Below are 15,826 nucleotides of genomic sequence, written 5' to 3'. Positions count from 1 at the left end.
AAAATATTTTAAATGTTGACATTGGGCCACAAGGAAATATATCTCAGGTTAACTCGACCCACAACAGACAAATGCAGCTTAGACCAAGCCCCTACCTTAGCCTTAAGAGTTTCCAGTACCGGTGTCAGATTATTATGCAAGTAATTTGTTATCGGCAAAGAGATTGATATCCCAAGATATTTGAATTGGTATGCTACCTTAAGTCTACCCCCTTCCGTAGATTCACCCAGCTCACCCCCCACATCATCCACCATAAATAAAATTGATTTATTCCAGTTTATTTTTAGTCCTGATAGAGAGCCAAATCCCTCAATGAGCCGCATAGCATTGCTCAATGAGTCATGCGGATCCCCCAGAAATAGCAGTATATCGTCAGCGTAAAGTGCTATCTTTTCTTCTATCGACCCATATTTGAACCCTAAAACCTCGGTAGACTGTCGAATTTTGGTGGCCAACGGTTCCACGGCCAGAGCAAACAAAAGAGGGGAGAGTGGGCACCCCTGAGAGAGCATATCCTTCTAGAAACCAGGAAGTAAGGGGACTGAGGGGATTGTGTTGCTTTGAACTGCTAAAGAGACAACTTGAGAATAGCCCTTTAAATGAAACAGATTATAAAAAATATAACTTACGAAACATTTTCAACAATTTTTCATTAGTGCATGTAAAAGCATGTAAAGTTTTGTTACTTTGAGGAATAGTAATGTGATAATTAGAACGGTTTAGGTAGTTTTTACTGCAAATAATGTACACGCTTTGTGGTTTTACAGAATAAGGTAACTTTACCTTAAAACTTTAAAATTATTTAATAGTCTAACACATTCACACTCCGTGATGTAGTATTACTTCATGAAGCATGTCAAGTTCTTTGGAGCTACCTAAACAGTTCTTATTATCACATTTTTATTTTTTAACCCCTTCCCGACCTTTGACGCATACGCTGCGTCATGAAAGTCGGTGCCATTCCGACCCATGACGCAGCATATGCGTCATGGAAAGATCGCGTCCCTGCAGGCCGGGTGAAAGGGTTAACTCCCATTTCACCCGATCTGCAGGGACAGGGGGAGTGGTAGTTTAGCCCAGGGGGGGTGGCTTCACCCCCTCGTGGCTACGATCGCTCTGATTGGCTGTTGAAAGTGAAACTGCCAATCAGAGCGATTTGTAATATTTCACCTAAAAAACTGGTGAAATATTACAATCCAGCCATGGCCGATGCTGCAATATCATCGGCCATGGCTGGAAACACTTATGTGCACCCACCCCACCCCACCGATCGCCCCCCCAGCCCCCCGATCTGTGGTCCGCTCCCCTCCGTCCTGTGCTCCGCTCCCCCGTCCTCCTGTCCGCTTCCCCGTGCACCAATCACACCCCCTGTGCTGCAATCAAACCCCCCCGCACTCCGATCCCCCCCCCCGCACACAGCGACCCCCCCCCCGTGCTCCGATCCACCCCCCCCGCACAGCGATCCCTCACCCCGTGCTCCAATCCTTCCCCGTGCTCCAATCCTCCCTCCCGTGTTCCGATCCACCCCCCCCCATGATCCGATCCACCCCCCCGTGCTCCGACGCCCCCCCCGTGCCCTGATCTCCCCCCCCTTATACTTACCTGGCCGCCCGAGGTCCGTCCGTCTTCTTTCCTGGGCGCCGCCATCTTCCAAAATGGCGGGCGCATGTGCAGTGCGCCCGCCGAATCTGCCGGCCGGCAGATTCGTTCCAGAGTGAATTTTGATCACTGAGATATATCCTATCTCAGTGATCAAAATAAAAAAAATAGTAAATGACCCCCCCCTTTGTCACCCCCATAGATAGGGACAATAAAAAAAATAAAGAATTTTTTTTTTTTTCACTAAGGTTGGGGTAAGAACTAGGGTTAGGGTTAGGGGTAGGGTTAGGGTTAGGGGTAGGGTTAGGGGTAGGGGTAGGGTTAGGGCTAGGGTTAGGGGTAGGGTTAGGGCTAGGGTTAGGGTTAGGGGTAGGGTTAGGGCTAGGGTTAGGGTTTCGGTATGTGCACACGTATTCTGGTCCTATGCGGATTTTTCCGCAGCGGATTTGAAAAATCCACAGTGCTAAACCGCTGCCGATTTATCGTGGATTTACCGCGGTTTTTCTGCGCATTTCACTGCGGTTTTACAACTGCGATTTTCTATTGGAGCAGTTCTAAAACCGCTGCGGAATCCGCAGAAAGAAGTGACATGCTGCGGAATGTAAACCGCTGCGTTTCCGTGCAGTTTTTCTGCAGCATGTGTACAGCGATTTTTGGTTCCCATAGGTTCACATTGAACTGTACACTCATGGGAAACTGCTGCGGATCCGCAGCGTTTTCCGCAGCGTGTGCACATACCTTTAGAATTAGGCTATGTGCACACGGTGCGGATTGGCCGCTGCGGATTCGCAGCAGTGTTCCATCGGGTTTACAGTACCATGTAAACATATGGAAAACCAAATCCGCTGTGCCCATGGTGCAGAAAATACCGCGCGGGAACGCTGCGTTGTATTTTCCGCAGCATGCCAATTCTTTGTGCGGATTCCGCAGCGTTTTACACCTGTTCCTCAATAGGAATCCGCAGGTGAAATCCGCACAAAAAACACTGGAAATCCACGGTAAATCCACAGGTAAAACGCAGTGCCTTTTACCCGCGGATTTTTCAAAAATGATGCTGAAAAATCTCATACGAATCCGCAACGTTGGCACATAGCCTTAGAGTTGGGTTGGAATTAGGGTTGTGGTTAGGGTTAGGGGTGTGTTGGGGTTAGGGTTGTGGTTAGGGGTGTGTTGGGGTTAGGGTTGTGATTAGGGTTACGGCTACAGTTGGGATAAGGGTTAGGGGTGTGTTGGAGGTAGAATTGAGGGGTTTCCACTGTTTAGGCACTTCAGGGGGTCTCCAAACGCAACATGGCGCCACCATTGATTCCAGCCAATCTTGTATTCAAAAATTCAAATGGTGCTCCCTCACTTCCGAACCCCGACGTGTGCCCAAACAGTGGTTTACCCCCACATATGGGGTACCAGCATACTCAGGACAAACTGCGCAACAATTACTGGGGTCCAATTTCTCCTGTTACCCTTGAGAAAATAAAAAATTGCTTGCTAAAACATCATTTTTGAGGAAAGAAAAATGATTTTTTATTTTCACGGCTTTGCGTTGTAAACGTCTGTGAAGCACTTGGGGGTTCAAAGTGCTCACCACATATCTAGATAAGTTCCTTGGGGGGTCTAGTTTCCAAAATGGGGTCACTTGTGGGGGGTTTCTACTGTTTAGGCACACCAGGGGCTCTGCAAACGCAACGTGACGCCCGCAGACCATTCCATCAAAGTCTGCATTTCAAAAGTCACTACTTCCCTTCTGAGCCCCCACGTGTGCCCAAACAGTGGTTTACCCCCACACATGGGGCATCAGCGTACTCAGGAGAAACTGGACAACAACTTTTGCGGTCCAATTTCTCCTGTAACCCTTGGGAAAATAAAAAATTCTGGGCTAAAAAATTATTTTTGAGGAAAGAAAACGTATTTATTATTTTCACGGCTCTGCGTTATAAACTTCTGTAAAGCACTTGGGGGTTGAAAGTGCTCACCACACATCTAGATAAGTTCCTTTGGGGGTCTAGTTTCCAAAATGGGGTCACTTGTGGGGGGTTTCTACTGTTTAGGCACACCAGGGGCTCTGCAAACGCAATGTGACGCCCGCAGACCATTCCATCAAAGTCTGCATTTCAAAAGTCACTACTTCCCTTCTGAGCCCCCACGTGTGCCCAAACAGTGGTTTACCCCCACACATGGGGTATCAGCGTACTCAGGAGAAACTGGACAACAACTTTTGTGGTCCAATTTCTCCTGTAACCCTTGGGAAAATAAAAAATTCTGGGCTAAAAAATTATTTTTGAGGAAAGAAAACGTATTTATTATTTTCACTGCTCTGTGTTATGAACTTCTGTGAAGCACTTGGGGGTTCAAAGTGCTCACCTCACATCTAGATAAGTTCCTTTGGGGGTCTAGTTTCCAAAATGGGGTCACTTGTGGGGGGTTTCTACTGTTTAGCCACATCAGGGGCTCTGCAAACGCAACGTGACGCCCGCAGAGCATTCCATCAAAGTCTGCATTTCAAAACGTCACTACTTCACTTCCGAGCCCCAGCATGTGCCTAAACAGTGGTTTACCCCCACATATGGGGTATCAGCGTACTCAGGAGAAACTGGACAACAACTTTTGGGGTCAAATTTCTCCTGTTACCCTTGGGAAAATAAAAAATTGCGGGCTAAAATTCATTTTTGAGAAAATAATTTTTGTTTTTTATTTTCATGGCTCTGCGTTATAAACTTCTGTGAAGCACTTGAGGGTTCAAAGTGCTCACTACACATCTAGATTAGTTCCTTTGGGGGTCTAGTTTCCAAAATGGGGTAATTTGTGGGGGATCTCCAATGTTTAGGCACACTGGGGCTCTCCAAACGCGACATGGTGTCCGCTAATGATTGGAGATAATTTTCCATTTAAAAAGCCAAATGGCGTGCCTTCCCTTCTGAGCCCTGCCGTGCGCCCAAACAGTGGTTTACCCCCACATATGGGGTATCTGCATACTCAGGACAAACTGGACAACAACATTTGTGGTCCAATTTCTCCTATTACCATTGGCAAAATAGGAAATTCCAGGCTAAAAAATCATTTTTGAGAAAAGAAAAATTATTTTTTATTTTCATGGCTCTGCATTATAAACTTCTGTGAAGCACCTGGGGGTTTAAAGTGCTCAGTATGCATCTAGATAAGTTCCTTGGGGGGTCTAGTTTCCAAAATGGGGTCACTTGTGGGGGAGCTCCATTGCATAGGCACACAGGGGCTCTCCAAATGCGACATGGTGTCCGCTAACAATTGGAGCTAATTTTCCATTCAAAAAGTTAAAAGGCGCGCCTTCCCTTCCGAGCCCTGCCGTGTGCCCAAACAGTGGTTTACCCCCACATATGAGGTATCGGCGTACTCGGGAGAAATTGCTCAACAAATTTTAGGATCCATTTTATCCTATTGCCCATGTGAAAATGAAAAAATTGAGGCGAAAATAAATTTTTTGTGAAAAAAAAGTACTTTTTCATTTTTACGGATCAATTTGTGAAGCACCTGAGGGTTTAAAGTGCTCACTAGGCATCTAGATAAGTTCCTTGGGGGGTCCAGTTTCCAAAATGGGGTCACTTGTGGGGGAGCTCCAATGTTTAAGCACACAGGGTCTTTCCAAACGCGACATGGTGTCCGCTATCGATGGAGATAATTTTTCATTCAAAAAGTCAAATGGCGCTCCTTCCCTTCCGAGCCTTACCATGTGCCCAAACAGTGGTTTACCCCCACATGTGAAGTATCGGTGTACTCAGGAGAAATTGCCAAACAAATTTTAGGATCCATTTTATCCTGTTGTCCACGTGAAAATGAAAAAATTGAGGCTAAAAGAATTTTTTTGTGAAAAAAAAGTACTTTTTCATTTTTACGGATCAATTTGTGAAGCACCTGGGGGTTTAAAGGGCTCACTATGCATCTAGATAAGTTCCTTGGGGCGTCTAGTTTCCAAAATGGGGTCACTTGTGGGGGAGCTCCAATTTTTAGGCACACGGGGGCTCTCCAAATGTGACATGGTGTCCGCTAAAGAGTGCAGCCAATTTTTCATTCAAAAAGTCAAATGGCGCTCCTTCCCTTCCAAGCCCTGCCGTGCGCCCAAACAGTGGTTTACCCCCACATATGAGGTATCAGCGTACTCAGGACAAATTGGACAACAACGTACGTGGTTCAGTTTCTCCTTTTACCATTGGGAAAATAAAAAAATTGTTGCTGAAAAATCATTTTTGTGACTAAAAAGTTAAATGTTCATTTTTTCCTTCCATGTTGCTTCTGCTGCTGTGAAGCACCTGAAGGGTTAATAAACTTCTTGAATGTGGTTTTGTGCACCTTGAGGGGTGCAGTTTTTAGAATGGTGTCACTTTTGGGTATTTTCAGCCATATAGACCCCTCAAACTGACTTCAAATGTGAGGTGGTCCCTAAAAAAAATGGTTTTGTAAATTTCGTTGTAAAAATGAGAAATCGCTGGTCAAATTTTAACCCTTATAACTTCCTAGCAAAAAAAAATTTTGTTTCCAAAATTGTGCTGATGTAAAGTAGACGTGTGGGAAATGTTATTTATTAACTATTTTGTGTCACATAACTCTCTGGTTTAACAGAATAAAAATTCAAAATGTGAAAATTGCGAAATTTTCAAAATTTTCGCCAAATTTCCGTTTTTATCACAAATAAACACAGAATTTATTGACCTAAATTTACCACTAACATGAAGCCCAATATGTCACGAAAAAACAATCTCAGAACCGCTAGGATCCATTGAAGCGTTCCTGAGTTATTACCTCATGAAGGGACACTGGTCAGAATTGCAAAAAACGGCAAGGTCTTTAAGGTCAAAATAGGCTGGGTCATGAAGGGGTTAAAGTAACAGAATTTGACATGCTTTTACATGCACTTATGAATGAACAGGCTGGCCGCCGGCTGTCAAAGCAACCCATATGCTTCCCCCTATAGTGTTTCAGTGGAATTGATGGAATTCCAGAACTAACGCCCAGGCTGCATTACAGCACTTGAATGCTGCTGTCAATTACTGAGATTGACAGCAGTGATCAGCAGACACACAGATAGCTGCTGTCAGAAGCAGATGGTGGCAATACAATAAACCTGGCATCTGCCCTATTTGAAAGGGGCACTGCTGCTTGTCATGCTTCATGATGTAATACTACTAATAATGTGTTAGACTATTAAAGAATGTATTTACATTTTAATAATGGACATAAAAATTTGACCTTATTCCTTAGCCCCTTAGCCACCTAGTCAATTTTGTACTGAATGACCAAGCCAATTTTTATAATTCTGACCACTGTCACTTTGAGGTTATAGCTCTGGAACAGTTCAATGCATCCTAGGGTTGAGCGAAACGGGTCGAAATTTTTCAAAAGTCGCCGACTTTTGGCAAGGTCGGGTTTCATGAAAACCGACCCGACCCCAGTGTGGGGTCGGCCATGAAGTCGGCGATCTTTTGAATCTAGAATCGGAATTCCGATACCGATTCCCGATATGTTTAAGATATCGGGAATTGGTATCGGAATTCAGATTTAAGTGTAAAATAAAGAATTAAAATAAAAAATATTGCAATACTTACCCTCTGATGCGCCCTGGTACTAACCGGGAACCTTCCTTCCTTCCAATCACAAGCCGCGACGTCACCGCGACGTCACCGCAAGGTCCTGGAAGGCTGATTCTAAGGAAGGAAGGTTCCCGGTTAGTACCAGGGCGCGTCAGAGGGTAAGTATTGCGATATTTTTTATTTTAATTCTTTATTTTACACTAAAATATGGATCGCAGGGCCTGAAGGAGAGTTTCCGCTCCTTCAGACCCTGGGAACCATGGAAACCCAATGGACTGCATTGGGTTTCAGGTTTCGGCCGACCCCGACTTTTTTATAGGATCGGCCGATTTCACTCGACCCGACTTTTTCAAAAGTCGGGTTTCGTGAAACCCGACCCGATCCTATAAAAGTAAAGGTCGTTCAACCCTAATGCATCCCACTGATTCTGAGACTTTTTTTTCATTATATATTGTACTTCATGTTAGTAGTAACTTTTCTTCGATATTACTTGCGTTTATTTATGAAAAAACGTAAATTTGGCAAAAAAAATTTTAATTTTGTGTCCTTAAATCAGAGAGTCGTGTCACACAAAATAGTTAATAAATAACATTTCCCACATGTCAACTTTACATAAGCACAATTTTGGAAACACATTTTTTTGTGATAGGGTTTATCATACTGATCAAAGTTAACCAAAAGGAAAAATCTCCTATTGTTGCTGAGCACCGTCCGGCAGATCTCGGCAGATCTCTGTGCATGCACCCACCATTTTCTTCAGGGAAGATGACGTGAAGGGCTGTGGGATGGAATCGGAGAGTCCAGGGATGCCGTAGGTACCAGGGGGCTCAGGGGACCCCATTTCTCTCTCCTCTGGTATGCTAGATCATATCAGAGGAGAAAGAAATAAATGGGAAATCTGACTTTAAAAAAAAAATTATGCGATTGCCCTATTCAGTGAATAACGGTGATCACAACACTGGGGATGGTAAAAACCGACCCAAAACATGTTCTCCGGGGTCTTGGCTACCCCAGGTAGCCAAGACCCCGAAGATTTTCCAACGCTGGGGGACGCTATACCCTTACTTCTCAGTGCCGTTAAATAGCAGCGCTGAGGAATAAGGCTCCCTAACTGCCACCATTAAAAGGCGTTTTGGCAATCATTAAGGAATTAAAGCTCAAAGCTTGTACATTATTTATTATTGTTACCTTATTTTTTGCAGGAATAACTATCAAAAATGATGGAAGAATTGTGTTCTGACTCTATTTCAGTGCATTTGAATTTTTGCTAAGTTCCTTTACCTGACAAAATAAATGCAGTCATTTAAAACTACAGCCTATCCATGTCATGGCTATTTAAAAAAATGAGATGAAAAAAATGAAACTTCAAAAATTGGCTGCAGAGGGAAGGGATTAAAGGGAAACTATTATTGGTGTAGCAATGCAGTTTCCTAAGTCCAATGGCTATGCCTTACCTTTTTTGGTAATAGATGGCTCCACTTTGGCTACATTAGGTTCTACAATCAGAAAATAATTTGAAGATTAAATCCTATCATCATCCTTTTATATAAAGATATATCTTATAGTACTTTTGGGATTACACTACAAAATTAAAAAACAGAGAAAACAATTGTTGCTAAATCATATTTCAAGACTTTAAACCCTTTTTTTACAGTAGGCGTAATAATACACCAACATTGGAATCTTTGCCTTTGATGTGGGCTCCGATGCTGAGCCCACATCTTTCCCGACACATTACAGCTGTTTTGAACACCTGACATGTGCCTCTAACAGCCACGGGTGGAATCGCGTCCCACCCACAGCTGTTAGCTAGTTAAGTGCTGGTGTCAATCTCTGACAGCTGCATTTAACTTGCATTTATCGGAAATCCTGCCCATCGGTGACCCCATCACATGATTGCAGGTCACCGATGGGTTGGCATGACAAACAGAAGTCTCCGGAAGACCTCTATGTTGTCGTAGCCATATTGCTATGAGTTTGGATTTTTTCACCACTTGAATAAAAAAGAACCTAGGCATGTTTGGTGTCTATGAACTTGCAATGACTTGGAGAATCATAGTGGCAGGTCAGATTTAACATTTAGTGAACATGGTAAAAAAAATTTCACTGCGCTTGGAATTTTTTTCCTGTTTTCCAGTACGCAATATGTTAAAACCAATGGTGTTGTTCAAAAGTACAACTTGTTCGGCAAAATACAAGCGCTCACATGGCCATTTTGACCTAAAAATAAAAAAAGTTATGGCTCTGGGAAGAAGGGGAGCAAAAAACGAAAATGCAAAATGAAAATACCTCTGGTCATGAAGGGGTTCAGGGCATTTTCAATCATTGTGTTCAGGTTGCATAGACATGTGATCTCTGCAGCCAATGACTGTCCAGAATGGCATCAACTTGTTTGTCATTGGAAAAATAATTGGTTGCAGTACTCACATGCCTATCTCACATGCCTGCAGTAATGGCAGAGGATCGGAAGTTGAAAATCCATTATTTTTTATTTTTAGAACTTAAAGTGACTTTTTTTGCAAGAAAAGAAAGATGTGAATTATCCCTTTAATGCTGAGGTGTATATTTACACACCAATCAATTTAAAGAAACTGATCTATAGTGTAAGACTGATTCTCTAATGCAGAACAACATCAGCTACACCCTATTATATCACAGCTTCAAAGCAGCCTATCAGAAACCGAGAAAAATAAATTGCTTGTAGGCAATACAAATTTCATCCTTCAAACACTGCCATTCATAAGCAGATTTTAAAGTATATATACAGTGGGGCAAAAAAGTATTTAGTCAGTCAGCAATAGTGCAAGTTCCACCACTTAAAAAGATGAGAGGCGTCTGTAATTTACATCATAGGTAGACCTCAACTATGGGAGACAAACTGAGAAAAAAAAATCCAGAAAATCACATTGTCTTTTTTTTTATCATTTTTTTTGCATATTATGGTGGAAAATAAGTATTTGGTCAGAAACAAACAATCAAGATTTCTGGCTCTCACAGACCTGTAACTTCTTCTTTAAGAGTCTCCTCTTTCCTCCACTGATTACCTGTAGTAATGGCACCTGTTTAAACTTGTTATCAGTATAAAAAAAACACCTGTGCACACCCTCAAACAGTCTGACTCCAAACTCCACTATGGTGAAGACCAAAGAGCTGTCAAAGGACACCAGAAACAAAATTGTAGCCCTGCACCAGGCTGGGAAGACCGAATCTGCAATAACCAACCAGCTTGGAGTGAAGAAATCAACAGTGGGAGCAATAAGTAGAAAATGGAAGACATACAAGACCACTGATAATCTCCCTCGATCTGGGGCTCCACGCAAAATCCCACCCCGTGGGGTCAGAATGATCACAAGAACGGTGAGCAAAAATCCCAGAACCACGCGGGGGGACCTAGTGAATGAACTGCAGAGAGCTGGGACCAATGTAACAAGGCCTACCATAAGTAACACACTACGCCACCATGGACTCAGATCCTGCAGTGCCAGATGTGTCCCACTGCTTAAGCCAGTACATGTCCGGGCCCGTCTGAAGTTTGCTAGAGAGCATTTGGATGATCCAGAGGAGTTTTGGGAGAATGTCCTATGGTCTGATGAAACCAAACTGGAACTGTTTGGTAGAAACACAACTTGTCGTGTTTGGAGGAAAAAGAATAATGAGTTGCATCCATCAAACACCATACCTACTGTAAAGCATGGTGGTGGAAACATCATGCTTTGGGGCTGTTTCTCTGCAAAGGGGCCAGGACGACTGATCCGGGTACATGAAAGAATGAATGGGGCCATGTATCGTGAGATTTTGAGTGCAAACCTCCTTCCATCAGCAAGGGCATTGAAGATGAAACGTGGCTGGGTCTTTCAACATGACAATGATCCAAAGCACACCGCCAGGGCAACGAAGGAGTGGCTTCGTAAAAAGCATTTCAAGGTCCTGGAGTGGCCTAGCCAGTCTCCAGATCTCAACCCTATAGAAAACCTTTGGAGGGAGTTGAAAGTCCGTGTTGCCAAGCGAAAAGCCAAAAACATCACTGCTCTAGAGGAGATCTGCATGGAGGAATGGGCCAACATACCAACAACAGTGTGTGGCAACCTTGTGAAGACTTACAGAAAACGTTTGACCTCTGTCATTGCCAACAAAGGATATATTACAAAGTAATGAGATGAAATTTTGTTTCTGACCAAATACTTATTTTCCACCATAATATGCAAATAAAATGTTAAAAAAACAGACAATATGATTTTCTGGATTTTTTTTTCTCAGTTTGTCTCCCATAGTTGAGGTCTACCTATGATGTAAATTACAGACGCCTCTCATCTTTTTAAGTGGTGGAACTTGCACTATTGCTGACTGACTAAATACTTTTTTGCCCCACTGTATATATATAGTTACGGAAATGTCCTTACTTGTACTAAAAAAGGTATATCACTTTGCTCTTGGGTCTCATTCCCTTACTCCTCAGTAAATCCTAGAATTTTGACAACTAGCACAATTCTAAAATAATCTATTTATGTAATTTATTAATTGACCTCAAAGGCAGCCATATTATTTCATATATACAATATTATGCATTAGTAAGGACTAGAGTTGAGTGACTTTTACTTTTTTAGGATCGAGTCGGGTTTCGTGAATACGCCACGGCGGTGGAGCAGGGAGAGGTAATTATTTAAACTTTGCAAGTGCTGTGATCCTGAGCAAGTAGGGGGGGCCCACTCGTTGGCACTTGGCACTGGCACAGGGCCCCTCATAATACAGCGGTGTGTTTGATGGCGGGTGGCACCTCCCACTGCCAGAGACACTTTTGCGAACTATGAGGGGCCCTGTGCCAGTGACGTCGCCAACAAGTATGCCCCCCCACCTGATGAAGGAACCTGCACTTTCATCTGCACCTTCCTCTTTGTCCCCATGTAAGGTGCTATAGTATGCGGGAAGGGGAACCTGACTTTCAGCAGGATCAGATTCTGGCTGTGTAGAGTGCAAGGGGAATGTAGTGGTCTGGGTCAATGTACCAGCAGACTCATCTGGCAGTGGCTGGGCAATGGGCAGGATGAGGAGGAAACACAGATATAGGCCCAAAATAAAAAAGTAGGCTAAAAGCAGTTCAAAATTGGTAACAGGACTAAACAGGCGGCATTGCTTTGTTCAGTGGAGGACAACTGTAATGAGTGGCGCCGACACAGTTAGTAGGCCCAAATACAAAAGTAGGCTAAATGCAGTTCAAAATTGGACACAGGACTAAACAGGCAGCCTAGCTTTGTTCAGTGGAGGACAACTGTAATGAGTGGCGAAGACACAGTTAGTAGGCCCAAATAATAAAGTAGGCTAAATGCAGTTCAAAATTGGTAACAGGACTAAACAGGCAGCATAGCTTTGTTCAGTGGAGGACAACTGCAATGAGTGGCGAAGACACAGTTAGTAGGCCCAAATAATAAAGTAGGCTAAATGCAGTTCAAAATTGGTAGCAGGACTAAACAGGTGGCATAGCTAGGTACTGGGGTGGGCTCCTCTGCTGAGTAGCAGACAGTGGTAGTTGGCACAAAGTATTAACTGGTCTAAATGGAGGCCAGGGCCCCTGTATATTTTAACTATCGTCTATCATTTCAACAAATTTGTATTGGCAGTGCCATTGAAGGATTTAACAGCACAGACTACACAGTAGTGGAGCAGGGAGAGGTAAGTATTGCAAGTGGTAGAGCACTGTTCGAGCTGGGGGGAACACTCTCTCGTGGGTGGTGGTACTGGCACAGGCCCCTCATATTAGGATGGCGTGTCTGACATTGGTTGTACACCACCACCGTCAGAGGAACTTTATTGTACTATGAGGGACCCTGTGCCAGTGCCATCACCCAAGAGTGGGCGCATCCACCTGTCCAGGCAAATGGCACTCGCACGGGTGCTTGCGCCAGGTGGTGACCACGGCCCTGTCTGGGGAGTCAGCCCATTTAGGGAGGTATAAAAATGGGCTATGGTGGACATTCAGCCACTGCAAATGGCGGAATTGGAGAAGTCAGTAAGAGGAGGCAAAAAACAAGACATTTTTCAGGCAAGCTACGTGTCAGCAGGAGAAGGTGGGGCAAAATAATTTGAAATCCATGATTGGTTCATTTTATTGAAGGTTAGATCATCAACATTCTGGGTAGCCAGATGTGTCCTTTTTTCGGTCAGTATTGAACCAGCAGCACTGAAGACTCTTTCTGATAGCACACTAGAAGCAGGGCAAGCAAGCTCCTGTAATGCATATTCTGCCAATTCAGGCCAGGTGTCTATTTTAGATGCCCAGTAACCAAAGGGGAATGACCTGTGAGGGAGAACATCAATAAGCGAGGAAAAGTAGTTCGTAACGATACTGGACAAATGCTGTCTCCTGTCACTTTGAATCGATGCAGCAGTACCTGTCGTGTCAGCGGTCATTGCGAAATCACTCCACAACCTGGTCATAAAACCCCTCTGCCCAATGCCACTTCGGATTTGTGACCTCTAACTCCTCTGCCATGTTGCCCCCTATGGCTCGTGTGAGAACCATCACCGACGCTGTGTGCTGGGAATGCCTGAACCAAACGGTCAACAAGAGTTGCTTGTTTGGTAGCCAATATTTGCTCAAGGTTCTCATGTGGCATGATATTTTGTAATTTTACTTTGTATCGTGGATCCAGGAGGCAGGCCAATAAGTAATCGTCATCGGTCATCATTTTGATAATGCGGGGGTTTCTTTTTAGGATATGCAAGGCATACTCAGCCATGTGGGCCAATGTTCCAGGTGTCAATTCACTGCTTGTGCTGGGTTGAGGAGCACTTTTGTCGCAAATCAACATCACTTGTGGACCGCAAAAACCCCTGAGAAGCATCCTCCTCCCATAAATATTCATCCCCATCATCCTCCTCCTCTTCGTCCGCCACCTCGTCCAGGAGAGTATCCTGAGCAGACAATGGCTGACTGTCATCAAGGCTTCCCTCCTCCTTGGCTGCAGACGCCTGCTACTTAATGTGCGTCAAACTTTGCATCAGCAGACGCATTAGTGGGATGCTCATGCTTATGATGACGTCGTCTGCACTTACCAGCCATGTGCATTCCTCAAAACACGGAAGGACTTGACAGAGGTCTTGGAGCTTCGACCACTGCACACCAGACAACTCCATGTCTGCCATCCAACTGCCTGCCCGTGTATGTGTATCCTCCCACAAATAAATTACAGCACGCCTCTGTTCACACTGCCTCTGAAGCATGTGCAGTGTGGAGTTCCACCTTGTTGCAATGTCAATTGTTAGGTGGTGCTGGGGAAGATTCAGCAATTGCTGATGGTTCAGCATACGGCTGGAGTGTACGGGCGACTGGTGTATGTGCGAGCAAAGTCTTCGCACTTTTAGGAGCAGGGCTAGTAACCCCGGATAATTTTTCAGGAAGCACTGCACCACCAGGTTCAAGGTGTGAGCCAGGCAAGGTATGTGCTTGAGTTCTGAAAGGGCAATGGCAGCCATAAAATTCCTTCCGTTATCACTGTTTACCTTGCCTGCCTCAAGATGTACACTGCCCAGCCATGACTGAGTTTCTTGCTGCAAGTACTCGGCCAGTACTTCCACGGTGTTTCTGTTGTCGCCCAAACACTTCATTTCTAACACAGCCTGCTGACGCTTACCACTAGCTGTTTCATAATGGGACACCTCGTGTGCAACACTGGCAGCTGCGGATGGAGTGGTCGTGCGACTGCGCTCTGTGGATGAGCTTTCGCTTCTGGAGGAGGAGGAGGAGGGGTGGCGAATGCCTACAGCCAACTGTTTCCTAGACCGTGGGCTAGGCAGAACTGTCCCACTATGGCTGTCCCCTGTGGACCCTGCATCCACCACATTAACCCAGTGGGCCGTGATGGACATGTAACGTCCCTGGCCATGCCTACTGGTCCATTCATCTGTTGTGAGGAGCACCTTTCTACTGATTGATTGCCTCAGTGCATTGACAATGCGGTATTTGACATGCTGGTGGAGGGCTGGGATGGCTTTTCTCGCAAAGAAGTGTCAACTGGGTAGGTCATAGATTGGTACTGCGTAGGCCATCAGGGCTTTGAAAGCTTTGCTTTAAACCAACCAGTAGGGCATCATCTCTAACGAGAAAAGTCTAGCAATGTGGGCGTTCAAACCCTGTGTACGCAGATGAGAGGATGAGTACTTTCTTTTCCTAGCGAGAGTCTCTTGTAGGGTGAGCTGGACTGGTGAGGTGCATATGGTGAAACTAGCAGTGGTGGTGGTGGAAATGGCGGATTGAGCGAGGGTTGGTGATGGTATTCTTGATGTTGGCCTACATACAGTGTTTCCTACCAAAACCTTGTGATTTCCTGACTGCATTGGCCTTGCGATGATACCTCCACATTTGCTGCTGGTGGTGTCCTAACCGGTGGGCTTACAGTGAGGGAAGCAATGTAGCGTTGCAGACTACCTTCATTCTGAACAGATGCATGAACGGCACGGGATATTTGGTAGTTAGTCCAGGCTTGCAAGTGCATGCTGCTGAAATGTCTAAGCATGCAAGTTGTATTTAAATTTTGGAGATTCTTCCCTCTGCTAAAGGTCTTTGAGCATTTCTTACAGATAACTTTGCACTGATCATTCGGATCTTGGTTAAAAGATTGCCACACTACACTCTTCCTACTATGGAACACCTTTTCAGGCATTCCACGCTGTGCTAC

The 15,826-nt window shown here is 44.6% G+C and overlaps 1 protein-coding gene across 25 annotated transcripts in view; it reads right to left on the bottom strand.

Annotated features, from left to right (window-relative positions):
* Positions 1–15,826, bottom strand: part of LOC138637428 (titin homolog) — a 1,151,517-nt gene that overhangs the window by 651,172 nt on the left and 484,519 nt on the right. For all 25 annotated transcript variants that reach the window (XM_069726100.1, XM_069726106.1, XM_069726124.1 and 22 more), the window contains one exon: positions 8,609–8,650. In XM_069726100.1, coding sequence (XP_069582201.1) covers positions 8,609–8,650 — 42 coding nt within the window. The remainder of the gene's footprint in view (positions 1–8,608; positions 8,651–15,826) is intronic.

The sequence above is a fragment of the Ranitomeya imitator genome, chromosome 5 (assembly GCF_032444005.1).
Source record: "Ranitomeya imitator isolate aRanImi1 chromosome 5, aRanImi1.pri, whole genome shotgun sequence".
Taxonomy (NCBI): Eukaryota; Metazoa; Chordata; class Amphibia; order Anura; family Dendrobatidae; genus Ranitomeya; species Ranitomeya imitator.
This window is presented reverse-complemented; position numbering and strand designations above follow the sequence as displayed.